The sequence below is a fragment of the Botryllus schlosseri genome, chromosome 10 (genome assembly GCF_051294905.1).
Source record: "Botryllus schlosseri isolate E-star chromosome 10, Bs_hap1, whole genome shotgun sequence".
NCBI lineage: Eukaryota > Metazoa > Chordata > Ascidiacea > Stolidobranchia > Styelidae > Botryllus > Botryllus schlosseri.
The window spans coordinates 26,247,490-26,275,175 of record NC_137245.1 but is presented as its reverse complement, the minus strand read 5'-3'; the positions used below and the strand labels follow the sequence as shown (position 1 = coordinate 26,275,175).

General features: G+C 39.5%; 2 protein-coding genes across 2 annotated transcripts; both read right to left on the bottom strand.

Moving 5' to 3' along the window:
• Positions 1–100: 100 nt before the first annotated feature.
• LOC145447756 (collagen alpha-1(XIV) chain-like) lies at positions 101–15,196 on the bottom strand. Its single transcript, XM_080326017.1, has 16 exons — positions 15,024–15,196; positions 14,392–14,421; positions 12,180–12,306; positions 11,335–11,513; positions 10,009–10,179; positions 9,812–9,939; positions 8,852–9,091; positions 8,272–8,461; positions 7,932–8,037; positions 6,963–7,168; positions 5,269–5,484; positions 4,248–4,365; positions 3,941–4,104; positions 2,969–3,257; positions 1,119–1,291; positions 101–444 (listed from the first exon to the last, which is right to left on the bottom strand). The coding sequence occupies exons 1-16, from the start codon at positions 15,091–15,093 to the stop codon at positions 248–250; spliced, it is 2,604 nt and encodes an 867-aa protein (XP_080182143.1). The 5' UTR covers positions 15,094–15,196; the 3' UTR covers positions 101–247.
• Positions 15,197–19,859: 4,663 nt separating this feature from the next.
• Positions 19,860–23,341, bottom strand: LOC145448266 (uncharacterized). Its single transcript, XM_080326626.1, has 4 exons — positions 23,107–23,341; positions 22,147–22,277; positions 20,575–20,720; positions 19,860–20,090 (listed from the first exon to the last, which is right to left on the bottom strand). The coding sequence occupies exons 1-4, from the start codon at positions 23,209–23,211 to the stop codon at positions 19,945–19,947; spliced, it is 528 nt and encodes a 175-aa protein (XP_080182752.1). The 5' UTR covers positions 23,212–23,341; the 3' UTR covers positions 19,860–19,944.
• Positions 23,342–27,686: the final 4,345 nt, after the last annotated feature.

The following is a 27,686-nucleotide window of genomic DNA, read 5'->3' as shown; positions in this document are numbered from 1 at the left end:
AAGTCTGCAAGTCTCTCGATTCAGTTGAACCTGGAAGATGGTAGCCATACTCTTTGACAGTCAGATAGAACACCTACAAAGGCCTCTTCAATTGCCACTGTAACTTCACAAAGCATATATCTGTATTTAAAACAAGTGAATTTTTTCGGATATGCACAAGAGAACTGAAACAGAGTACCGCGCAAAGATATTAACTACACCAACGCAGACGCAGATCCATCGCAGCGACGAAACCGAGCCGCCCGGTTTACTTCAGGTTGCACAAAATTCTCATCACTAAATCGTAGGCGATCTGAGTGTCGTCGTACGATGGAATTTCGATTTTGTTCCGGTTCTGGACATTCTGTTGCGGCGCGCCATCTACAGCAATGGTGATGAAATTGGTGGCGGATTGCAATCGACGCGTTTTTTGTTCGAAGTCCGGGCTCCGGGTTATTCCAATATCTAGAAGTATGCAGGGAAAATGATAAATATATATACTGTTAGATAATATCGAGTCGACATCAGACTTTGATAGAAATATCGGAATAGGCCATCAGAGGTCACAACACGGTATAGCAGGGAGTCAGAGATCTAAAATCTGCGACTGATAGACTTCTAACTCATAGGTGTACATCTGCAGCCTTTCTAGTTTATAACATGTCCAATTTGCCATGCATATAGCGATGGTTGTAAAGCTGTTCTAATGGATGCCCTGAAGTCCTGGGAATTCGCCTTAGGGTAGATGCTATATCTCTTGAACGTCGGCTGAATATATAGGCTATACACCCCATTTTTGTCGCTTGCTTTTTTCTATACTATCTTCTTTACTTTTCATTCAGTGTGCATCCTCCTCTTTACATCGCCTAGGCCAAGGTGGGTGTCTGATTCCATAGACTACTCCAAGTCGCTGCGACACCTTCCTATCTTTTCATTGTATCGCATTTTGTGGCGTATTGAACTGATAAAAAGTGCTAATAAACCAATGAAGATCGGGGTTTTCCGCATCAGCTCAAAAATCAGATATCAGTGCATCAGTAGTGCCCTAATACTTCGATAGAATCCATTACATGCAGAATTCTCAATACCTAATAAATTTCATATGAATAAAACCTTCCAATTTTACGTTCAAACCGTACCTCCTATGAATGATATGACCGCCGTGTGTACGTTTCTTCTCGCTCCAGTTCTTTGACCCGGCGCGAGGAATTCTGAATAGACATGATCGACCATCCGCTCAACGTTGAAGTTAGCTGCCTCCGTGCGCCCGACAAATTTCACGGCTGCCCATATGTTACCAGCGTTGTCGAACCTGTAAAGATTATAAGTATATAAGTCAATCAGTCGCATGTCACGAAGTGATTGATTGAGAAAGTATAAAAAGAAACAGAATCGCCTGATTATAGACGTTTTATGTGAGCTGTCTTCACAGTTGGGCAAGTATAGTCATCGTTGGTACTGATGTAGATGTGGGAGTAACGTCTTTACTCAAGCGCAAGTAGAAATAGCTATTTCCAAGTCAAAAAAGTAAGTATATTCTATAACGCCTAGTTTTGGCTGTATGAACAAATAGTGTTACATAGAGGTGGAAGAAGTCGAAAATCCTAATTGCTTGAGATTGGGTTACCATATTTTATAAATCTGAAAAGCGGATACTTTTTTATAATTTTCAGCCTTACAAAACTGGAGTAAATTCCGGGAAAAATGGTTAATTTTTGCCGACTTTGTGGTTGATTGACTAAAAAAAGATCATTTTTCCGACTCGACTCCACAATTATACACTTTTGTTGAATTCTCCGTTGGTTGACTGAAAAAATGGTCAGCTTTCCGGCTCAACTCCCGAAATACCCGCCGTGACGTTACTTCAGAACTAATTTTCTATATCTCACTCGAATTTTAACCTATATTTCACCGAAATTTTCAAAAAAGAGGACAAATTCTCAAAAAGCGGACGCATGGTAACCCTACTTGAGTATGCAGAGCAAGTTGACGAAACCTGTACTTGAATACTTCAAATAAGTAGTAATATTTCGTTAACTGACCAGACCAGTGACCACAGACCACTTCTGATTTTCTTTCATTCGCTTGTTTCGCTTTACATGTATTCAGCCTAGCTAATTAAGCATATCATTTCTACGTTACACTCTAACGTCTCACTGAACCACTGCGTATTGTAGATGACCGCAAATCATTACATTTGTTTGATCGAAATGAGACTAGATTTTACATAAAATAGCCTACACACGAGGTCGCTATGCGCCTAGCTCGATTGTCCCCGTTATAACACTCCCGTCTCGTGAGCTACTCGGACACCTTACTATCTTTTCATTGTATCGCAGTTTTGTGGTGTTTTGAAACGACGAAAATACAAAAAAAAACGGATGCTCATACTGATAGCTCGCGTTACTTTCCACAAAACTATTTGAACTAGGCATTTTATCCTGTAGCGCACTGCGTGGCGACAGGGCTGTTCAAAAATAACTTTTTTTCCGGATTCCAGCCGTTCACTGATTAACTTGTCAGGTTACCGTAAATAACGCTGCACACCAAATTTGGTTCAATTCCAACAAGTGTAGGACTCCGCAGATACAATTAAAATTTTTAATAAGGGAAAATTAAAAAAAAAAAATTTTCAAATTTTTTTGCCAACCCCATGAAATTGTTGAGCTGTCTTCAAAGACGATGCAAAACAAATCTGAGTCAATTCCAACCAGTAGAAGCGGAGTTATGTGAGTTTTTCGTTGATAATTCTCCGATTATCCTTGATTTGTGGACAATCCGAGCGGTCTAATAGCGAAGTCCCAACCCGAAAACGGACTTCGCTCACTAACCCTTTGTTTTTACTGCAGTCCTTAAAATAGGGGGCGCCAGACTCGGGCAAATTTTCAATGGGGGCGCTGGAGAAAAGAAGGTTAAGAACCGCTGCTATAGCTGATTGTAGGGAAATTCGATTTCGCAGATTACGCAACAGTAAGGCACCTTCCCTTACCTCTCGTTGTCGAAGTCAAACATAGTTCTCGATACACCGTACGTCTTTACCGCCGCAAATCTGGTTCCAGTTACATCATTCGTCGATGCGGCCACAGGGGTTAACCCCATAATGAGATTGTAGTATAGCAATTTCACTTTCTCGTATTCCTCTTCACTCGCAGCAGTCGATACGTCGATCACGAAAACGACATTCAAAGGCGGAAACAAACAGGTCGGTGGTCTTGTGAGGGACACAGTGTTGCTGGATGTGACAACGGTTGTGCGAGTTCCCGGCACCGTGGTTACTCCTGGAAGATGTTCAATTCGAAATGAATAGAAAAGATTGGAACAATTTTATAATAGTTGTCGTGCGAGCTACAAGCCAAACGCCAGATGAGTATATGTCGTATAATACCGGTACTTTGCGCATAGTAAGGCCTACGATTCGCGGTGTATGTGTTGTGTATGAATGTATGTATTTCACTCATATAGTGAAGAGTTTCATAGATTCCAATTTGGGCACAGTTTGGACATACATAATCCAAATAATGAATAATCAATCGTCGTTGTAAATTACCACGGCCACTCTGCACAGTTGGGCATTGGGCATGGATATTTCAGATTAGAACTACTATTAGTGAATTCGCAAAAACTTGGAAACTGCATGAAATTCAGTATCAGAAAAAAGCACAACAAAAATCAAGCGTAAGTCGTATAAGCGCGAGAATTGCAAGTGTCTGTGCAGCAAGCTTCACGCGTTTCGCTCTGTACAGTTTTCCTGTAGTATTTCCAGAAATTATATTATAATTGAGATTAGAGCAAAGAAACACGTCACAAATTAGATTAGAATTAGATTACATTTCGATGTCATTATTCAATTATTAGACAGCAAGAATAAGCCTATCTAGCATATGGTTGTTAGAATTATTTAGTTGTCCAAGTCTTCCACTGAGGCATATAACCAGCTCTCCAACACGCTATGGTAGCTCACCTTTCGACCTGATTTTAGCCACGTACGGATCGACCCCATGAACTGGAAATATGATGTGGTCCTTCGTCACGTTTTCAAATTTCGTGGGTTTGCCATTGCCGCGCTGGGACACCTCTACGTCGTAGTTAAGCGCAATTTCGTCTTTCTGCCATGAAAATTTCATTCTGCAAGAAAAAGTGGTTGGTAGTAGGAAAATTCACAATCCACATGAACATAAAACGAGTATAGTAGGCTGTATCTTTGGAAATATATATATGTATCTGTATAAGAGCACATTAGCAAGCATCATTCGCGTAGTAATACTTACTGGTTCTTCGAAAACTGTTCGAGACGGAGGTTTGTCGGAGGGTCTAGGTGCGGTGTAGCAATGAAACTGCCCTGAACGTTGTCTGTAGATGTCCACCCGTCGCTGTTCACCGCTACCACTACGAAATACAGGAAATATATATGTATGAGAAATAGTTACACGTCTGGTCCAATCCAATTCAATCTATTGCTAAAATTTCATCATTTCAATACACCGCAAGACTGCGATACGATGAATGATAGGAAGGTGTCGAAACGACTTGAAGTGGTCATCGAAGTCAGATACCCAAATGGCCTAGGCTATGTATAAAGGAGGCATGCACAAGCACACTGAATGAAAACTAAAAGAAGATAATATAGAAGGAGAGGTGATAAAAAAAGGTGGCGTGTATCGGAAGGCGAGATCGATACGTCAGGTATTGGGCCGGTAAACTAGAGGGCTAACTAGTATTGATTCAGTAGAAATTGTTTGTATTTTCGTACACTATTTCCATGTGATAGTAAAAAGCTCAACAATCATTGCGTTTGGGAAGATAATGGACATTCTAAAAATATTAGATGTGCTTCTGATCGACGTTAGTTTCTAGTAACGGTAACCGAGTTGGAATAGTAGAAAAATTTCGGCTAGCCATAGCTATACACAGTTCGTTTCTGAATTAGCAAAAATTTAACTTGGAAATTGAGTTGAATTCCATATTAGAATTAACCACAACAAAAATCAAGTTCAGTTGCTGTCGAATCAGAGTGATTCTCCTTAGCACGAGAATGGCAAATGCCCGCTACACCAAGCTCAACTCGTTTCGCACTCGGCACAGCTTAGTTAGAATTACGATTGCTACATGGAAACATTTTTCGAATTAGATTATACCGGCATTACGCAAAATTAGTATAATTAGACTAATGGTGTTATATAGAATGATCTAGCTGTTCAAGCATGTCTGCTAAGCCGTAACGCCGGTGAAGACGTAGCCGCGATCACACCTAATTGCGTATCTCTAGTCTAGATGCCGCGTATATCTCACCTATTACCACATACGGCGTTCCCCGATCCAGACCACCGACGGCAATTGTAGGTCTCAAGTCTACGGTAACAGACTTGATAAAGAGGCCTTCGTATCCGTTGAAAATCTTGACGATATAAAACCTCGCAGTCGGGAGCCTGTCCCAACGCACTCTGATTGTTGTCGTGTCGATGATGGATGTTCTCACTTGCAGGGGTGGAATGTTGAACTGTCCGTCTGGATAACAATGTGAGCAGGCTGGTCAGTGGTCATTTTCACGATCGATTGTATTGTTAATAAACCAAATTATGTTCCTACAACAGCAATTCATCGCTGCGGATTCCCAGCACACTGCAGTGTCCATTGTCCACGCAGGTTCTAGGCAGTTTGTACTGCTGGAGACACCAGAGTTCATCATAATATGTAGTGTGCTAGCACACACGCAGAAGTTGACTAGCACTTTCGATTTGCATATATTTTCCAATCACAGAATAACACGGACAATTCAGACCCGTAATGATGATAAACGTTTTGTATACTAGCAAAAAACTTACCATCAACTGCCTGGCGCGCGCCTCGCTGTTACCACGCTGTGGTTAATCGCATTGTCGCTCGCTACAATATGAGTAATCAACTTCGCGCGGATTGATTTGTCATACGCACTGATTGAAAGGCGAATGTTTACATTCGGCTGCACTTAATTTCTCGTCGTTCTCATCTCCAACAGGCAGGCTTTAGCGCGGAATGGCATATAGTCCCGTGGAACAAGATTTCGGTATGCAGCAAGAAATTGTGCGGGTATGGTATGGAAATAATTAGTCAAGTCTGGAATAGGGAGTTTTCCGTTCCATGCCGTACCAAAGTAGGCCTATGTTGGTAACTTGGTGGCGTCAATGTCGGAGCATCGCGTTGTCGAGAAAAGCGGGATCATTTGCTGTGGATCACAGTGCGGATGAAGTACGATGTGTATGAAATATTCCTCAGGTGTGTTGATATTTTTATTACAAAATTAGAAAGGGCGTTTATCGGTCAAAGCAGTGATTTTTGAATGTTTTACTGGACTTGACCCAGTTACCGATCTGAAAATATTTCGTAGCACACCGGCGGGATATGTAACGTGAATTTTGTCTGTGAAGTCATAATCGTAAGTGAGCGGATTGTGAAAGTTGTCAGAAAACTGGGACGGAAGGCAAACCCACATAAAAGATGGCCAACTAGGAAATTTTCAGGACAACTAGGAATTAAAGCTACTCATTTTTTCCAAATTAGATCAAAAATAGAATAAGAGAACAACAAAAATGAAGTTCAGGTCATATCAAATTAGCGTCCATTCTCATAATAAGCACGAGAACGGTAAATGTCTGTACACCAAGCTAGGCTTATTTCGCACTGTTCTGCAGTTCTGTAGCATTTTCAGCAAAACCAGAATTTAGATAATTAGAATTAGAGCGTAAAAACGTATCACTAATTAGATTAGAATTAGATTCCCGGATTCCCGCTATAACTAGATAATTAGAATCATCTAATTGTCCAATTCTGGTCAAAAGCGCGTTCATGTGATTGTGGCACTTGATCACTGTCAGCAATTATTCAACAGACGAACATTTGAGCAACAATGGGTAGTATAGACGACGTGGTTTCTGAATGACGTATCATAATTCTACATGGTGTATTCGAAAAGTGAATGCTCTACACATGACAAAAATCTTCCTTACATTTATCGCATGCCAGCGCGAACGAAGAAGTCTTGCTCTTGAAATCGGTACCCTCAATTTTATCCCCACTCCGTCTCTCCACGCAGTGGCAACTTGACGTCGATGTTAGGCACTGGGTCGGCGCGTAGTTGCCATCTTTGTCACATTTGGGGATGTCCTCGTCACCGTGCTGAAACACTTGGAACGATTGCTCCACCTGTCTGCACCTGGAAAGCAAAGGTTTATTTCCAAGGATTGCGTGGTACCATAGACGAAGCTGGACAACATCACCCATTCCAGGTTATATTAGAATTAGAATTATAGCTACGCAGTCATTCCAAACTATAGATTAGAAATTCGCAAATATACTTCGAAATTCAATTCATTTCCGTACTAGAAAGATATCCAACAAAAATCATGGTACTGGTACCCGACTCATGACTCATGACCATCAGAGCACCCATTCGTACTAATGACCTATATCGACTTGGTATAATGGTTGAACCGACGACGATTTCCAGGCTTCCGGCCACTCCTTATCGTAACGTCGACTGTATCAGGTGCAAATCGTCGGTAGGCTTATACCACATGTTTTGTCAGAAGTATTTACACAGTTATGGCACAATTTTACAACGTTTGGAAAAAGAACGCAATTTTTTCAAAAGGCATTTTTTTTAAACACTGTTTAAACATGTTTTAAAGATTTAAACGAAGTGTTTTAAACGCCATTTGTTTTAAATGCTACCCTATACGTAATGTAGGAATTGTGCCAACAGCACCCTATTCTTCACAGCAGTGCTAATGAGGTCCTGGTCAGGGCGTGTGGCCAATAATTCGATTCTTTAAAGTGCCATCCGTACCATTTTCAATTCGATTTTCAAAATATCTAGCACACCTATCAACCAAACAACCAATCACAAATCCATACATCTATGAATGATTGCTACCCTGCGTAACGCAGCATACGACGCTATAACACTGGCGACTTACGTTGGAACATACGGCGCAGTGGATGGGGGGGCGACTGTGGTTGTCGTGGTCTCTTCGATTATGTGGATAATCTCATCTGGACCATCTCCAAAGAACACGCTCTGACCTGCGATTATAATGGTCGGCTTATGCATAATATACGTTGTATATCCAACGATGCCTCGGGCAAACTATGGTACCTATGTATACAGATTTGGTCAGCTGAAACATAGAAGATATATGGCGGTGTCTCATTGTATGGTCTTAGTTTAACGGCTCTATTGATTAAGGTAGGGAAGATGTCGTACGTTGCCCATGTGCTGATATTGAATCATCTACACACTGTTTTAATCTGCGTTACCTTCTTCTCCCAGTGTTTTGACGGTCTGTTCTCCCGACTCAACTTCTGTGCCCGGCAGCGTGACGATAATAGTTACACCGTACACTGTTGCGGGCGAGAGTCCTTGCACAGTCACGTAGAATTCGGCGAGGTTATCGAAAATCTGCAGTATTTCCCCGGTTGTGCCATCGTATATCACCATTTTGAAGCCCTGCCATTAACAAAATGCAGCGACTAATATTTGATGAATTTCTTTCGCGATAAAGTCGAACAGTTAAGTTCTGACGGGAGTGAACTGACTCGCAATTAAAATCTTACAGCGGCTGAATTACGTCTGATACTTAATGACAACACTCCAAATTATGTCTAACGAACTTTATTACTAATACGCCAGTTGCCTGCTACGTCCGTTTTTGGCGCATTTGCACTTCTAAGATATCCAATTGGTCTCTTCTATAAGTTCGGGATCTTTTATTTTTATCAAATATCATTATCTTACCGAATGCGTTGGTGCCGAAAAGGATTATTTTTACAGCATATATGACGTGAATAACGATATATCAATATGTACCGATCACAATGAGATCTAATAAAATCTTACCGTGGCTCCGGGATAGCCCTGCCATTTCGCGAAGAAACTGGTGTTCGTCACCTGGCTGATTTCTGGCGGGATCATCGGCGGCATGCCCAAGATCAGGGTCCTGCTACTGCCCTCGGAAAACTTGACGAAGATCGCCTGAACTTTGAACTTGTATCGCGTCCGGGGCTTCAGGTCCTTGATGATCATGACTTCGACCTCGACCTTGTGACGCTGTATCTCTGTGCCGTCGCTCAGGGTTACCTGGATATATAAGAAATTTCGGTCTCTACTTCCACTGGATGCAGTTTTAACATAAAATCGCTACTTCTACTTGTAATTGAGTAGAAGTTCACGGCGTCACTTCGACTTACACTTGAGTAGCAATGCAAGTCAGGGATGTAATCAAGTTGCAATGTTCCGAGTCACAAGTCAATCACACTTTTATAGTTTTGACTCGAGTCAAATCGAGTCATTTCCTATTCACAACCGAGTCATGTCATATTTGAAGGGAGCAACGGGTCGAGTCCAAGTCATAGTGCAGAGACTCGAATCTGAGCCCAAGTCATAATAGTGTTCATTGTTCATTACCGAGTTCAAGTCGGAATCAATTCACTTTTGTGAAACTCTAGGGTTAAGCCAAAGGGCTCGCATTAATAATATACTCATTTTCTCAGTCTTCACGTGTTTATTCAAAACGATAAAAGTATGTTTCTGGGTTTCGAGTGTCAGCCCTGGTACGCGAGACCTGAATCGAGTCATCCGGAATGTCTCAAGTTTTATGACTTGTTCGAGGTATATACGCAGTGACTGAGTACAAATCGAATCCATACACAAATTGATTCAAGTCGACTCAAGGAAAAATTGCGACTTGAGTCGAGTTATGACTCGAGTGATTACAATCCAGAGCAATGCTATGTGTGTATGTATTTGCATGTATGTATGTAATATGGATAATGTGATTAAATGCGTCGCTATGCTTACAATAACTCTGTAGTGGTCCGCCCCTGTCACTTTATTCCAAGTGAACAGCAAATTACGCGTTCCTTTTATTCTGTGTATCTTTAACCCCGTGGGTCGCTTAACCACTTCTGTTGGTGGAGCTCCCGCTTCTGTTTATATAAAGGGGAATGTAGACGTTATACTTCAGTACATTTGTAAGAGATATGTTCAGAACGTACTCTTGCACTCTTCTTTTGAGATGCAGCGACCGTTTTCCATGTACGGTATATCTAGAGGGCAGGAACAGCCTGATATGCACCTCCTGTCGCAAGCTGGCCTCCGATTTTTGCATGTCGGGACGCAATGGGCACTGCACGGGACAAATATCGTGGAGCCCGTACACGCGTTTCCTGAAAATTGTGAACATAAAGGTATGCACTCTTAGCGAAAAAAGGATGCATTCAAACCGTGTACCACCCGTGATACACGGGTGTGAATAGACACCCGTGGTACACAAAACCTCAGACTTACACAATGATATAATCAAACACAACATTTTAATCAGATTGATGCTTGCATGTAGGGACATATAGGAATGCATATGCACGTAGAGGCACGTATAATCTTTAACCGCGACATAATTCTGAGTTAGGCTCTGTGTTCACTGGTCATGTAACAGCTTTTTGGTGTGAACACACTCTCTTTAAGAGTGAAGCTCACGTACAAGTGCCACATTAATAATATCTTTACGGTAAGGAATATATCATAATCCCCGGCATACACAGGCCAGAGCTGGATAACTAGACAACTTTCAGCTTTTCCAAGTTATATTCCAATTTGAGTTATGGCTACACAGTATCTTCCAAATTAGATTAAATTTAGTAGTTGAAAATAAATACAAAAATGACCAAGTTCAGTTCATATCGCATCAGAGTTCATGGGAATGGCATCTTCTCGACACAAAATGAGTAATGGCACTACAAAAAATGATATTTTTCGAAAAAATAGATCGAGTTACCGTGGAACACGTTGTTGTTTGTGGTTTTTCTACTACAATGGTAATTCACAACAGGACGATATTCTTTATTACGATTCTTTAGCTGTCAACTTGAAGCATGGCCCACTTCTAGGCTTTTTAAGACACAATCTTTCGTATAGGACCGTGGAACAGGTAGTATTTCTCTCGGTTGTTATGACATTGATAATAACATATCATAAAAATACAACCATTTGGTTATGAGAAATACCAGTAGACAAAACCTACTTCAGTATTAGGAAAAGCAGAAGTAGGCTACCTCCACCTTTGTAATGGCAGAACTTCACTCAATATCGCATAGAAATTAGATATCATTTAAAATTCCATGTTCAATTGCAAATCTGAGTCCGGCTTGAATAATATCGTAGATACAAATCATGTCAAGATCTTCAAATAGGTTTAGTTTTGTTCAAATCTAAATCCAAACTAGATGCCTTTATCCACCTCATTTCGCGCGTATACTTTCCAACTCTATCCACTGCTGTAACCACGCCGAAGTCACGAGATATTCAAACGAAAACACGCTTACTCGTAGTAAATTGAAGTCTTGTCGCGTCTTTGCTTTGTTCCCGCGTGCCGTCCACGTGAACTATCACGGAATTCACGACTACTTCGTACGTCGTCGACGAATCGAGATCGGTAAACTCCACCGAGGTGCCGGGTACGTTTTTCACCTCCTCGTGGAGTATGATTTCTTTTTCGTGCATTCTAAAGCGTAGGGAACAAGATTGGTTGAATATTATTGGGTTACCGGGATAGAAACTTTGTAAATTGTATGTGTTGGGTGTGAAGTGCGGCTTGTCCAAAAAGATATCGCGTATGTCAGATATCATTCGTTGTATCCTTGAGGAAATTTTGACCGCGGAGAGCGCTTTTTCAAATGAGACTAGAATTAGACTTACTGAATTCGCATAATAATCCAGTTAAGTTCATACCAAATCAGGCTTCATTCTCAAAAGCATGATGATGAAAAATGTGTGTACAGCAAGCTTCGCTCGTCTTTCACTATACAGTTCTACTGTCGCATTTTCAGGATAACCAGAAATTATATTCAAATTAAAATTAGAGCAAAGAGCCTTTTCAAAAATTAGATTGGAATTCGATTACCTTTGAAATACTTGATTGAGTACTTTTCAGAACTTTCATTATCTACTTCCGCTTGAAGTAGCTTCGACGTGTATTGGAAATGACTAATGATATTTGTAATTATTTATATTATTTATATTGTAATTTGATATTTGTAATTTGTAATGTATTTGTAATTCTACTTGAGTAGCAACTCTGACTACCATGACCATTAATCACCTCTGTTGACATTATCGTATCACGATTACATTACGTTAGATGACGTTGTCAATGCGGTATATGACTTACTTGAAAATAACAACTAGATAATTGTTAGCGGACGGCACTCTGTCCCATCTGATAACGGCTGAGGTAGGCGTGAGGGTCTGTCCGAAGGGAAATGACGCGATCTTTACATTTTCTGGAGGCGTAAGCTCTGAAATTGTAGGTATATTAGACTTGGCTGCGCTTAATTCGGACGCCTGATAACCCGGACAACCGCTATATTCGGCCAAGAGGTTCAGGAACAGGAGAAAAGCAAACATTCCACGGAAAATAGTCAGGTTAATTCGAAAAATTCTCCACTTCATTCGGACAGATTCCTATCGTTAGGTTATGGTTAGAGCGATTTTTTGACATGCCAAGTCAAAATTTTGTCAAATTGTAGCGTTAGGTCAAAAAATTGTCACAACAGTTTACAAAGTCAAAAAAAAATTTGCATCCTGCATTTCGTCTGTATCGTAGATGTTTGCACTGTCGTTGAACTTATCATTTGACATTTTACAGCTAGCCTACTTTATAGGCTTGCCGTTGTAGACGGGCCCATCGTCTGCTCATTGTTAATCATAAACGGTTGAATGAAAATAAAGGTTGGCATGGTGTTATGCTCTGATTACCGCAATATCCTAACTGAAGCAAGACTGGATGAGCATTTGCTCTTATATCAAGAAGCGCATGATAAAAAATGTGATGTAGACAACATTGTCAGAATGAGGCAACATGCTGTGTCACCAGCAGTGTACGCACAACTTCAGTTTTGCCTGTTAACAACTGCTGCTGTTGAACGTTCTATCTCCATTCTTGGCAAGCTGCCTAGTAAGGACAGACACTTCCTATCAGAGAATGTAGGAAAGTATCTTTCGTTGTACTGTACTACAAATTTTTATTATTTCTGCCATAATGCGTGATGTCACTACCGGAATTCTTCATAGGTCAGATTTCGTTAAAATAAATCTTTTTTCGTGTGAAAATTGTCAGATTTTAAGTCAAAAAAGTTTTTTCAGCCCAAACTACTTTGCAAGGACAAACAGTTCCAACTAGAAATGAAGATAAGTAGTACAATTCCAACATTATGTGCGAAAACACCTAATTTACGTACATGAGAGCAAAATTTTGTCACCATTAAGTTATTTACCGACAAAAAAGTTCGTTTTAACACAAGATGAGTGATTATAGTGAAACGATGACTATCCATGCAGAAAAAAAATCGACAATGAATTCATACGAGGCCATTGTCAGCTTCATAGTCGCTTTTAATTAGGTACAGTTGTGTGCATCTTGTAGAAGAGATTGGTAGAAGAAAGTTTTGGAGAAAAAGTGGAATTGCTCACTGCAGCACGCTAACAAAAAACTATACACGCTTCCTTGTATGGTTTGTTATCGAAAAGACGATGCAATACAACTAACCTGACGGTATAACTAATGTGCGTTTTGTGCGATCTGTGACAATTACTGCAGTATTGAGCAGTTGCGATTAATTTATTACCTAACAGTACGTTATTGTGAATACGTTGTATGTCTGTACTCACGACCATGAAGCGAATAATTAGTTGATTTTCCGATTCATTCGACCAAAAGTGAACAGAACCAGACTGTCGACTGTATATGATATTTTTCGTCGCGACTTTGACTCGTCAATGAACGGAGCACTTTTATTTTGTATATTTAAAGCGACTTCGAGGTAGAATGCATTCAGTTAGTGTTGGAAAAATTCATGCGAGATTATGACATGAAAGTTCGCTCGAAGAATTAAGACAGACAACGGGCGAAGATATAAAAGGACGTGTCTGCTACAAACTTTTCACTCATACCAGGGGTTCCCCAGCTAGTGGCCATGATCTCTTTTCAGAAAGTCATCAAAATATTTGAAAGAAAATAATAATTTTTCAATAGATCATCTCTAAACCTACTCCACTGTAAATGTCCGGATCAGTTTTTTCAATCAAAATTATATTGCCTAATTTATTCCCAGGATTGACATATTTTTTAAATATTATCTTTTAAAGGGCACCACAGGTTTAAAAAGGTTGGGAACCATTGGAATACCATGATATCTCATCCTCACGTCACAATATATCGTTGATGTCACTTTATCATTGAAAAATTTTCATCCCCCGCCAAATTTTCATTCACGCATATCGAAAATCTCGTACATTTGGGACTAATGATATTGGATTAATTTTATAAAGGTATTAAACGTGCTTGCATCTGCTATCAAATATCTATCAGTTGTTGTACTCACCCCGTGAACGTTCATTCGCCCTCGCCGTGCCTGTGAATACATGAATGTAAATTGAAAATAATGACGAGACAGATACATCCAGATTGACAAGCGATATTGACCGACAAATCGTTCTCTGTGACTGCGACTAGGAAGAATTTTCGCACGTCCGTGAATCTGTAACGATTTGAATATCTTTCTGATTCTGATATCTCTCCCGACTCTCCGGGTGACATATCTAGGGGCTAGTTGATGCATTAAATTTTCGCGAACATGGTAAAATTATATCATCAAATATATGTCCATAGCTTTCTGAGCCAATTATTTTGATTCCATACAGGTCGGAATTGAGCCAAATTGCTATGTGTCGTCTTTTAGACAGCGTATTAATTCCATAGGGCAGCCAGTAAAATTTGAATTTTCTTAAAAAATAAATCCAAAAAGTTTTACTTTAATATCTACGCTTCTGCAGGTTGGAAGGGAGCCGAATTTGACGTGCAGCGTGTTTTAGACAACCCAACAATTCTATCAACTTTAGATGATAAAAAATTTAGGAAAATATAATTTTGAACAAGTCTATGATGTGCGCTACCGCGTTTACTTTATCGTGGCATTAAAATGTGCTGTACAACCCTGTGAATAGTTTCACTAACCTGCACAGTTCAGGATCAGAAATGAAGTAGCGGCGAAGATGAAATGAATCCTATTTTTCAAGTGTTTCATAATTCTATCGAGTATTTCCTCCTTTGAAAGGTTAAACGTAGTTACTCACGACTTTTATTCTATTAGTGGGATTATCACCCTGAAAATAATGATTATTAAAGCGTTTAAATAACCTTTCAATTTAATTATACGAAAGATAGTGTTATTATTTCAGACATCACGAATAATCCCGACTCATTCTAACTGTGATTGCTGACATGGTCTCCGACAACATGCATATGTGATTTCTGCAATGACGTTATGTGTACATAGTGTGACGATGCCAACAAAAACGACTACATATGTATACGAATTGAAATCTAATCGGTGCGCCACTGCACACTGCTGAACTGAACTGATTAATTTGACCCTCAAAAATAATACTCCTGCTTCACTACATTATATTTCCATACAGTGGTCGTGTTCGGAAGTCGTGCACAATATGCCGTGGGGGTGAAAGTGAATTGACAACCTGCCCGAACTTTCAGACATCATAGCATTGCGTAATAGGAATCGCTGAAGCTCAAAATATACCGATACAATCTATTTTTGGTTTTATGTAGCCATCCTGCTAGTCTTGATGACGTAACCACTTATGAATGTGATGATGTACCACCGTAATCGACACTATACCTGGACAACAGCAGCCTATATATAGTGGTTTCTATCCCTTGTTTTCTAACCGACCCATATTAAAAATAGTATCAAATCGAAAAAAATCTGGCGACCCCAATAACGATAATTAATAGGAAAGGAATGTTGCGAAGATTTATGATAACAAACCTACAACGTTTTTTTTATATCATACAAAAACTGATTCCTTCAGCTACAAACACGGTTAAGCAAGGTTCGACTCCAGAATATTTGACTCGGTCGTCGAAATTCTGTATTTATTATAATAGATGACATGATGAATCCGTGACGTTTAGTTGTTGTTGAAAATGTTCGACTCCAGCATTCAAAGTGTGTTTCTTACTCAAAATTACATCATGGCCGCCCCTAAAAAACGTGAATTATGTCGAAGTTAAAATATTTTCCGAGTTGCTCCAGTAAATTTCCATATTTTCACTAAATCATTCCATAATAGTCATATCAATGAAAAGCATGCATAATGTATATATTGTATACATACTAGACGTGCTATCTCTGCACGTTGAACAGAGATTATTGTAAACCGATGATGATATAAATTGATATATATTGGTCAGGTTATCGTCAGACATAACATAACATAACATAACATGGTTGGGTTATATTTTTATCTGAACAATCATCACACTTAGCTCTATTGGTTTGTCCGGTGAACTGAAAAAGAATCAAATTATGCGACCATGTACAGAAAACTTCGCATACCCAACTATATCTAGAAGATTCAATAATGATGTCATAATGATTCGATAATGATGTTATAGTAGCAAGGTCTGCTGTTAGATGTTTCTTGACATTGACATATCTAATCCACTTTATATCGCCAGATGCTAAAACTGCAGAGCAAACTATTGCCACTTTTTGGCAAAGTGAAGTTATGTAAATGAAAAATATATTGCATTTTCCAGTTTGTAGACTCGACTATATGCCCACCACATCAAACTGTTGCTTTTCCTCGACATGAACAAAACTTCAACACACCATCAAAGGTATCTCACCATATATTGATCTTTAATTAAATAATCGCGCTTCGAGATAACTAGAGTCAAATTCCACGCCTCGGGCACTGTATGGAACTCGGTAATAAGGCGTTATGTATAAAATAATCGCGTATATCTATTGGATTGCAGTATTCTGTATCTAACAATTTCATACTTTGCAAATCATCTTATTAGTAAGAGAAACCGCAAGTCAAAAGGCTGGAAACGGGTTTGATATAAGGTAATCACTGTATTTGCATACATGAACAACATAGCATGGCATTTACGAACGACGGTTAATGAAGCCCACGAAAGTTTGATTTTGGAATATGGTTTCTCACTTGCAGTCCACGAGGAAGCCTACATGAATTGAAACTGATATCATAGAATAATCCAGAATTGTTAAGATATAAATCTTTCATTTCGGTCCCCTAATATTGTCTAAAATGAAGTTGTCAGGCTTATCCATGTATGCTCGGTTGTGCATAGTCAAGGATTGTCCTAAAAGTGTGCCTCAATAACATCTACAGCGAAAATCATACTAATTATTCTCTGACAGCACACTACTAACAATTATCACCAGCCAATAGTCGGTCATCTGAACTGTTCTCAATATACTGCAAACTACGGACGACAACGGTGTCTTTATAAAATAATTCCGGTCTGTCTTGAAATAAGGAACAAACTCCATACATAAGACGCCGCAAAATTTCGGTTTCAACATCTAAATCCAGAATACGTTTGCTCCGTCATTGGTATAGCTTTGACTCACTGATGCAAACCGCCCAAGGACACAGTCTCGTAGTTTCGTAATTGATAAACAGGCCAACGAAACTCGCAGTTTCAGAGTGATGTATCGAAAATAATGCTGCGATCATTGAAAATGCATATTAATGAGCCATACTCTTTTGATATATACGTTAAGATTCAGGTCTCATCCTTACATAATTATCATATAGGCTACCACAAAATGATGCTTAAATCATATCTCTGGGATGACATATCTCACTCTAACAGACTCCCGCGAAGCCTTCAGGAAGAATACGTGATCTTAGTCTATACATCGTGAACAAATTCACAGCATATTCAACCTGGAGTCTTTTTGGCGATTTCGTCAATATATCGATATGATTTTTCTTCAATTCCAGTATATGCTTCAGCAATAAGCAGTTTTGCCTACGGCGTCAAAGAATTAGATTCATATGGTCATTATCGATGCAAAATGCAGAAAAATTATAGCTTCTGAATTGCCGCTTCTATATATAAAGTATATGAAGCTGAGCTTTATCAACTACGATGGTATCGATGAAACTCGTCAGCGCGATGTCATAATGTAACTCCCTGTTTGTAGTGACATGAGAGGATTTGAAACATTGGCACCAAAAGTCCATGGCTCATTATCGTGAAGCAAGTGCAGGTGTAGCTGTTTGAATATGTATGATCATAGACCTGACTACCGTAAAAAAGCAGAGGTGGTCACAGTAGTCAAGAAAGCTACTAAAGTAGAAGTAGCGGCGAAAAAAATCTACTCAAGTAGGAGTAGAAGTACTTCTTTCATATGCAACCTAAAACTACTTGAAGTAGGAGTAGAATTGATTGACTTCAAATCTACTCAAGTAAGTAAGTAGTTGTGAAAACGATCGTATTTCGTTCGCATGGACTGTCAAAAGCTGCAAATGGTGCTATGCGGAAGGTGTAGAGAGCTTGATTCATATTGATGCATCCCAGATGTCAATTTTTGACAGAATAAGCAGTCGTCCACATCATGGGATGTAAATCATGGTATTGATATGGAAATGCGATACTAATCCCTTGTTTACTCGAACATCCGGTTTTTGAGAATATCATGGCATGGCGCCCTCCCGCATATTATAAGGTCAATACGGATCAATACATAGAAGTTGTGTCGGATACGGCTTTAACACTTTCTGCGATTAGTATACGTTAAATAAAAATATGGCAGATCGTAAAAATGCCATATAGTGTATGTTCATTTTCGGAAAATATAAGGCATTACTACACTTGCTTTTATACTTCAACATGTATGTTCTCTGGACAAAAGAACTGAAACTATAATTAGAACTCAACGTATGATACTCGTAATTAAAAAAAAATACAAATACTACTTCTAAAAAGTGGAACATACATGTCATGTCTTTTGTCCAGAAAGTTTCAACGGTGGTCTGCTAAATCAGGTCTAACGATGAAAAGAAAGTCAAAGTCCACTTTTCCAGATTATGACACGTCATTGGCTGCTAGGTATAATAGGTAATTATTGCTAGATTGCGAAACGGTGGTTTCAAACGTTATGGGGGGCCATACTTACGGTATCTAAATTATATTCAGCGATACTCTCGTTAAAATATACTTGTCACTCCATACCTAATGTGCGCGAAGCGCAACGAAAATTCTGGGTATGTCATGACTTTTATGAATATTAAATGTTGGTACTACGTGAAAATATCCTTGAAATTCCTCAGGCAATCGTTCTTATTGCGGATTAAACTACTTCTACTTGACAAACTGAAGATAACGAAAAGTAAGTAAGTAGTTCACAAAATATTGCAAAGTAGAAGTAGTGAAAAAATATATACTTGAGTAAGTACCAGAAGTAGAGGAAAACTACTTGAGTACTTCAAAAAAGTAGAAGTACTTCGTTACTGACTGTCTCTACGTAAAAGAGACTTGGTACTGACATATATTGGTTACAAGCAACGAGACTGGGACAAGCACAAAATTCACAGCTTTTTCAAATGAGATTAGAATTAGAATCGCAAGTAAAAGGTTGTTTAGACGAAAAATTAGAATAAAAGCTTCACAATTTTTCAAAATTTGATTAGAATTAGAGTTACTGAATTCGCGAAAACTTGGAAATTGAATTAGTTCAGTTGATATCAAATCCTACTCCATTCTTATGAGCACGAGAATGGCGAATGTCTGTACAGCAAGTTTGACTCGCTTCGCACTATACAGTTCTTCTACTGTACTTTCTACTTACGCTGACTACTTTTACCACCTCTAGTTCTCATAACGCAGCGTCTATAATTTCCCGGCTGTATATGCCTAATACAAAGTGTGGTGGCTGCGTATAGTCTGAATACTGCAATATGTCGCTTTGCGTATATTATATTATGCCTGTTCCAATGAGATTGCTATATATACTCTCGTCTGACAAGTAACGTTTAATTACAATATAAAATGATATGGATAAAATTTGCGTGAATGATAAATCAATAAAAAGTTATTAATATTGACTGCAATCGGGGTTTTCTCTTTCGCTGAGATCGAACAAGTTCGCGCCAATTCGATCCGCGACTCCCGCTACCTCTCGTAGTTTGCGTAGGTGCAGTACTTTTCCTTTGCGTACCCGGACATCCAAAAAGGGTTTACCTGAAAGGCATAAACGAACAGAGTTGGTCACAGCAGTTTGTATACAGTAAATTGTATCGCATTGACAATGTTATCAAACGTGATTTGAATGTAATATGATAGTGGAAGTAAAAAAATGAAAGGTTTGAAAACTACTCACGTAAGTGGTATCGAAAAGTCGATTTGGTTGAAGGTTCGCATACTTTTGGCAGTTAAACGGTGGCGGACAGACATACGGACTTTTTTTTTGCTACTTTACAAAATCCAAATCGTAAAAAGTAAGTATTTTTTTACCTAAAACACTGATCAAGCAGGATAGGAAGTAGCCTAAAACAAAACCACTCGACTAAGCAGTGGAAACAGAAGGCTTCTTCGCAAATGTAGAATACTTCGTTAATGACCACCACTGTAGCCGAATTACATCCAACCTTACTACATCGAGTGATGAGCGATTGTGGAATTACGAAAACGGTTAATTGAAAATGCTAATGAATGCAATAACTACCTGAATCACAGGAGAAGAACACCAAATAGTTTTCGTAGTCTGTCGCCATTCTGTCCTTGATGTTGATGCCGAAATCACCGTTATCCGACCAACTCGCCGTGCTTTGGATAATGTGCGTTTCCGGCCTCCACTTTCCATATGAGGCTCTAAATACATTGAATTCAATGATATAATTATCACGGGGATATTAATAAATCAGTAGAGGGAGAAGATGCTGTCGCTTTCACAAGCTTCAGTTTTGAAGGTATAGTACATCGTCATTATCACCCACATTGAAACATGACAATCTTTTACAACAATCGGGTTAGGTGCACAAGGCCATATAATCACTATGCCTCATAATCCCCCATCCCCTTATACATATATGTTGTTGTTTAACATACAAAAAGATTTGGCGCTTATCGCCTGACGGCCTTTTGCACCACGGTCAATGACATTGTACACGAAGCAAGGAAGTCGTATGAACCTTTTGGGTTGTAGAACTGTAGAGTGTAAATGCCAATCTCTTTTCTCGGAATGCAAGTGTACCGTAGCCTACGTTAAGGCGATTAATTTGCTAATATGTGCAATTTCAAAATCACCGCACGGGCAACAGCAACAGGTTGGCCACCCCAGATCGATATCATTAAATTATTAGTCACTATTTCTGACCGGCAAGCTTCGTCGCTGGCCTAAATATTTGGCAGGCTTTCAGCATAGTGTCCTATATGGTGTGGACACATGCAAATCTCACGGCTCAGTGAAATTGGTCTACGTCACACTTTCCGTTTGGTCAAAGGCAATTTGACGGTAATTTTTGACCGGCTTGCCGAGCATTAAATTTGATATAACGGGCATCAACCGAAAGCTACCGCGGTACTGATTGCGAATATATAAATTTTATTCTGCTCGTGGTCCTGGAACCCCCCAAAATCAGCCTCGAATGTTGCATTGTAACAGAGTTTGGTATTGTGACGCAACTATGCCGTGAGCAGGTGAGCAGCAGCGCAATCCGCCAGCTTATTGGCCATTGCTGCGCAACCGATTGAGCAAATGAGCATTCACACTCTTGTGTGCGCTTGCTCCTGAGCTGCTCACAATACTAAACTTCATTACAATTCAACATTCGAGGCTGATTTTGGGGAGTTCCAGGACCACGAGCAGAATAAAATTTATATATTCGCAATCAGTACCCCGGTAGCTTTCGATTGATACCCGTTATATAAAATTTAATGCTCGGCAAGTCGGTCAAAAATTACCGTCAAATTGCCTTTGACCAAACGGAAAGTGTGACGTAGACCAATTTCACTGAGCCGTGAGATTTACTTGTGTCCACATCATATAGGACACTATGCTTTCATTAAGCAACAGCATGGATTGTCATCGCCCGGCGGTAGTCTTGAAAATCCTGCGATTTTCTCGCGCGCGCAGCCTAGCGGGAAATCATGAACTGAGCCTAATAACCCAAAGCTCCCAAAGCTTTGCTTACTACCCGTTGTTCTATTCATACATACATCAGTAACGCTTTTCGCGCTGTAAAAGGAGCACTGCATTCTAAATACGAGAAGAAAGTGTACCATGTACCATACTCACGTAAGAGCTTTGGACATCATTGAGAGAGTCGAGGTTTCCGTAGAAACATTGTAGATACGCGATTCGACGCAGAGAGCGTGATCATAGGCTGATCCCTGGCTGAAGTACACCTGACTCCAATCGCCTGCGATCTGCAAGGAGAAGGGGCCAAAGTTAGTCTAAAAAGGTAAACCATTACCGTTAATAATATGCTACCAATGAAAGACTATGCGGCACATTTGGTTAATTCTCCGCCACCGGTACAAGACCCTAGGCTACTGTTCCTATCTCAGCTGTAGCTCACTTCAAAGTGACGGAGGTATATCTGAGGGCATCGGTGCCTTTCCCCCCTATTGGTACGCCCCTCGTGTGCATACAATCATTAAGGTGATGCCAAAGATGCATCGCATTATTTTGTAAGAAAGTCATCTTAAACTTGACTTTTCGTTACTTATTAAAGCTGATTAGTATATCTTTCTGTGATCATGATAATTATCGTCATTATTACTGGGGTCTGATCGATTTTTTTCGATTCACCGATAATAATAACCCTAGACTGGAAATATTGATACATTTTTTACAACTTACAGGTATGCAGTCTTGCTAGTTAATTTCATGTCCAGGTATAGCAATGGCTGTGAATCTGTTCTAATAAATGCTCGGAAGTTTGGAAACGCGCCATCGGTATATTGCCTCATAATCCGATACGTCAGGCGCTAATTATGACTACCAATTCTTATCAATTCAAAGTACCACCTTCGATACAATGAAAAGAAAGGTCGAAACGAATGGCCGTATTATGATTGCTGATATTTCTGCCTATATACTGCTCCTCAAACCTCAATATCGACGCTATGTAGACCTATCAGGTCTATATATGGTTGTCAGTTGGGTGGTTTAATAATACACTACAGATGTACGACAAAGGTTGGAATAAAACGTCCGCAAATTGTTGGTATATTTGCAATATGTCTAACGTACCCTCTTAAAGTCGATGTCTTTCTGGATCGTTTCTCCGCCGCAGTTTTGGGCCCACGTTGTCGCTGTGAACAGGCACGAAGCGAAAATTGAAATAGTAATCTTCATTTCTTTCGATCTTAACAGGGAATTCAGTTCCTAAATACGATGTTGAGTTGCGGAATTGTCGAAGTGTGATCCATAAGGACATCTTGCCCGCCTTTTTATAGATTTTCAAGCACATAATTCGCTCAATGATGCGCCTTTTTCTCGTTAATTACTGACTACTGAATATGTTGCACTTCCCCTTTTCCTTATAAGGCAAGCCTACATCAGGCGAAGAGTTTAATAGCAACGTCCTTAGCAACGCGTCTCCGACATCGTTTTATATTATAGTGAGTCTTGTATATGTAATAAATTCTTGACCGAATAAAAACGATAATATTCGAATTATAAACGTCGTCCACATTGAAATTTGAATTCCCGTCCAAACACAAATTACGCTGTCATAGCAACAGATGCATTCCTCGAGTCGCCAAAGATACGCGATAGCGCGATCGCCATAGACATTTGAATCTATGACGCAAGTCACTGGTGTGACATGTTTACAAGTGTAAGTAACTGTGTGCCTAAAGTTATTCTGGGAATGCGTAAGCGGATAGACAAGACTGCTAATGACGTCAAGATTAGGTGATTTATGTGCTCTGTTTGTGAATGATACCACACTATATAGAAAGCAAAGTATACTTGCAAAACGCCTATGTAGATTAACTGTTAACTGCATTAAACATTTCTAATATATCAGCATATATGCGTCGTGTTTAAGTGGTTGGTGTTTGGATTTGTATATTGTCTTGGAAATGATCTTGCGTGCGAAAGGAAATTCGAACTCAAACCGGTAATGAAGGAGTGACAATTACAATACCATGTTCTACAAACCGATCTCGTTTAAATTGAAATTGCCATGCAATTTGACAGGTCGCATTTCCGGGCCAATCTCTATACATTTGTATAAATCGAAATAACCACTGTTGTCACAAACAAGTCCACAGTCGATATAATTGTATGCGATATACATTTGCAAATTTAACGCCCCGTCATGATTACTAGATTGTTGTGACAAACTCATATGTTTTCAGTTCGACACATTTCTCGATACACCGATTTACATTTACATTAGAAATTTTTTCACGTTTTGGGTGTTTTTCTGGAGCAATACGGGCGCCGACCGCTTAGATGCAGTGACGACATATACTTACCAGGACCCTTTCCGATTTGATTTCGTGCTCTGTCAGACAATCTCATTTTTTAATTAATCCATCCTATTCATTTGGAATCAAAACATGCGTAACATGATTCTATAATGAATGACCATTGTTTCCAATATTCTGCGGTTTCTCTTTCGTTCTTATGTTGATACGTATGGACTGCGGAAAACTTTGGGCACGATATTTCTATAAGTGTTGATTTATTTTGACATCTTTCGATTTTAAAAGACGGCAGACGACACGAATATCAGGAAAAGGTTTATGGCTTGAATATTCCTTCGCCAATCCGGTGTCTGACGTTTGAGTATAGAGCTATAGAACCAAATCCGATGGTATTGTTTGGCATCAACGCGGTTAATGCTTTTTTGATTAGTTTAGATTTGCAATACCAATTACCAATTAATGGCCATCCTTTTCTTTGATGGGAATTTTCCAATGAACTGAGTTCTAGAAATGAAATCAATGGACATTCTGTTACATGTGAAACTTGCAAATCGTCGATTGAATTTGTTTCCTGTATTTATACTGGGAACTTTGAAAATATCCATTATAAATTAAATTTCAAAGTCCCCAAAACATCCGAAATCTTTCAATTGCTATCATGCCCTAATTTTTTCACGATAAAATCCACATCTGCTCACGTATGTATTATGTTCCATCGAATATTGAAAACTTTCTGCCGGAGTTCATCTGAAATAGCTTCTTGATCTGCGTTTAAACTCGAGATGTAATTCAAATCACGTTGGTTGGTTGTGGTGCAGGAAACGATCGTGCAAATAACCTGTTGTCTTTGACGTATTTGCAGGAAATTACGTGTCAGCAACACATCACGATTCGCTTCATGTAGTAGGTCTCGCTCCAAGCTAAATTTAATATTTCGTTGATGCATATCCAGACAGACAACAAACATACTGCATCATATTCCATCAGTCAATCTAAAATGGAATTTTGCATGTTGAGCAACGTATAGGCTACTTGCCCGAATGCCCAAGTCCTGATGCGTCATGATTGATTAAGATATTGTTTTCCGTTGCCTTTATAGGCCATATTAAGAGGCAATTGTATATACTTTATAGCAGTGGTTCTCAACCTTTTTGGTTTCGCGGACCCCGTTCGGGCCGTCACGGATTCCGCGGACACCCAGGAAGTTTCGGGTCAAATCTAGCTCAGTTATCGTGCAATCGTCATCTGTGTCGTGCATATGATAACTATAGGCTTAGTGATAACCAGCAACAAAATGATGTTTCTTGAAAATAAGATCATACTATTCATATAAAAATTGGGTTGACTTCTATTATTTCAAAGCGAATTCTGCAACAGCATTACTTGTAATACGTGGTCGTGTCTTGATAATCCGCTCCTGCGATTGATATGAACGAGTGCCGAAAATCCATTTTCACAAATAAAGGTGGTGGCGAATGCAATTATCACGCGTAACGCTTCCGACGACACATCTGGGTATGATTGCAACAAATATGCCACCAAAATTGACTAACAATTTTTTCATGAACATATAACGTCAAGCCTGGTCATTTCTATCTAGCAGCTTATCTTGAAGTTATCATGGAGAATGGTTATGTACGTCACAGGAGAAATGGATTTTTGTGAACATTTCGAAGTCACCGTGTAAATATTCATCCCACTTTTTTCCTACATCCCCAATAAAACATCTCTAAACACCAAAATTTTTGTATCAGTAGTCTATTGGCAATTTAGCAATTATAAAGAGTCTACACAGTAGGATATTTCATCTCAGATGTCCATTCTGTTGATGTGTGCTCTGGAGTTTTACTAGTAATGAAGCGAAACCGCCTCGTGATTTTCCTAATTTAAAAAAAATACAAATTAGGTTATTAACTATTTCGAGGCTTCGCGGACCCCCTGAAAATGCGTCGCGGACCCCCGGCTGAGAACCGCTGCTTTATAGGCATGAAGTCGTGGTTGGCGTATGGTTGTCTCAAGTCCTGAATCAATACCGGATCATGAATGAACTACTTTTAATATGATAATATTCTATCGGTGTTACCGTATATTTTGGCATCCAACCGTTTCATAATCCTTTTATAGATATTGAATAATGGCCGAGAATATTTATATTTCGTCTCATTATACAATTGAGGCTGACAGGTGGGTGACTCTCCATCTTCAATAACAATGTAACGGATTATTTCTTTATCCCCATACTTCGCTGGTTTTTCACTCTCTTACACAGCAATGATTGCAAAATGACAGAAGGTTACTCCATGTACGCACTCGCACGTATTTCAGTAAATAGTGCTGGACTAGTTTCTTTTCTGGCTTTACTATACGTAATCGTTGCTCAATTACAATTGTGAAGTTATAGCTGTTCGTTGCCTAACATGGTTTACATTCGCCTGAGTAGTGCAAAACATGTACTGAACTGACTTGGTTGATGCTGAACAGTTGTGAACTTGTGCTGTTGTATCGACGTCTGACACCTTTTCCACGTCATCTCTTCTGTGTTGCTCAATCAAACGCTTGTTTTATGAGTATTAAATGGTTATTTGGGTGGCGAGATAGCGTGGTGGTATAATCCACAGCTTCAAAACCAATGGGTTGCGGGTTAGAATCTGACCGGGGTCGACTCCAGAATTCCTACTTAAGTGTTGTAGGTTTATCTAGGCTCATTCTCGCCATCTCATCCTTGTAAGCGGTGTCTGACAACAGCCTAGAAGTGGGCCGGGCTACAAATCAGCAGCCACGGAATAAAATGATGAAAATTGGCGTGGTGTAAATGACCAATTGACCATAGTAGTCGACGAACCCCATGAATACTGCAAACCACAACATATGGTTATTATAGGTTGGAGATTTGATATGATCATTATAATGTATGCCAATTCCACAATCATGCATCTATCCAGATCAGTCAATGGTGCCACTTTCAACAGTAATGTCACCCACTGAGAGTCGCCTGTATTGACGGGTGACGGAGTCAACACAATACGGAGTGAAACAAAACCTGTCCGCTTTTCTATTGGGAAAAGAAGTGTTAGTTACACTGTGGCGATAATGTGAGTATATTATCCTATGATCGCGATGAAGCAACGGTCTGTTGTATGTCACTAACGTGTCTCGTTATGTGCTGACAGGGACCATTGACATGTTTGCGGTGTTATGGATTTCAGTACGAATGCGTTTAGCCGAGGTTCGCAGCGGTGTCGTTAATATTATTTAAATATTTATGGATTTTATACTACGGCCGCACAGTGTGGAGTTTGCTCAGAATAGGGCTTTTGCGTGGTAATTGCCATCTCTGCCCATTGGAAGAACTCACAAGCAGCGACAGACTTAACATTCGTTTTGCATAAAACG

Bases quoted from the DNA above. Each gene is read 5' to 3' on its own strand.
- LOC145447756 (XM_080326017.1), bottom strand. From the start codon at position 15,093: ATGAAACACTTGAAAAATAGGATTCATTTCATCTTCGCCGCTACTTCA. The intron at 14,422-15,023 runs GTTAGTGAAACT...ATGTATTCACAG, and splicing joins TCTGATCCTGAACTGTGCAG to GCACGGCGAGGGCGAATGAA. The intron at 8,462-8,851 runs GTAAGATTTTAT...TGTTAATGGCAG, and splicing joins AGGGCTATCCCGGAGCCACG to GGCTTCAAAATGGTGATATA.
- LOC145448266 (XM_080326626.1), bottom strand. From the start codon at position 23,211: ATGAAGATTACTATTTCAATTTTCGCTTCGTGCCTGTTCACAGCGACA. The intron at 22,278-23,106 runs GTACGTTAGACA...TTCTCCTTGCAG, and splicing joins AAGACATCGACTTTAAGAGG to ATCGCAGGCGATTGGAGTCA. The intron at 20,721-22,146 runs GTGAGTATGGTA...CAATGTATTTAG, and splicing joins ATGATGTCCAAAGCTCTTAC to AGCCTCATATGGAAAGTGGA.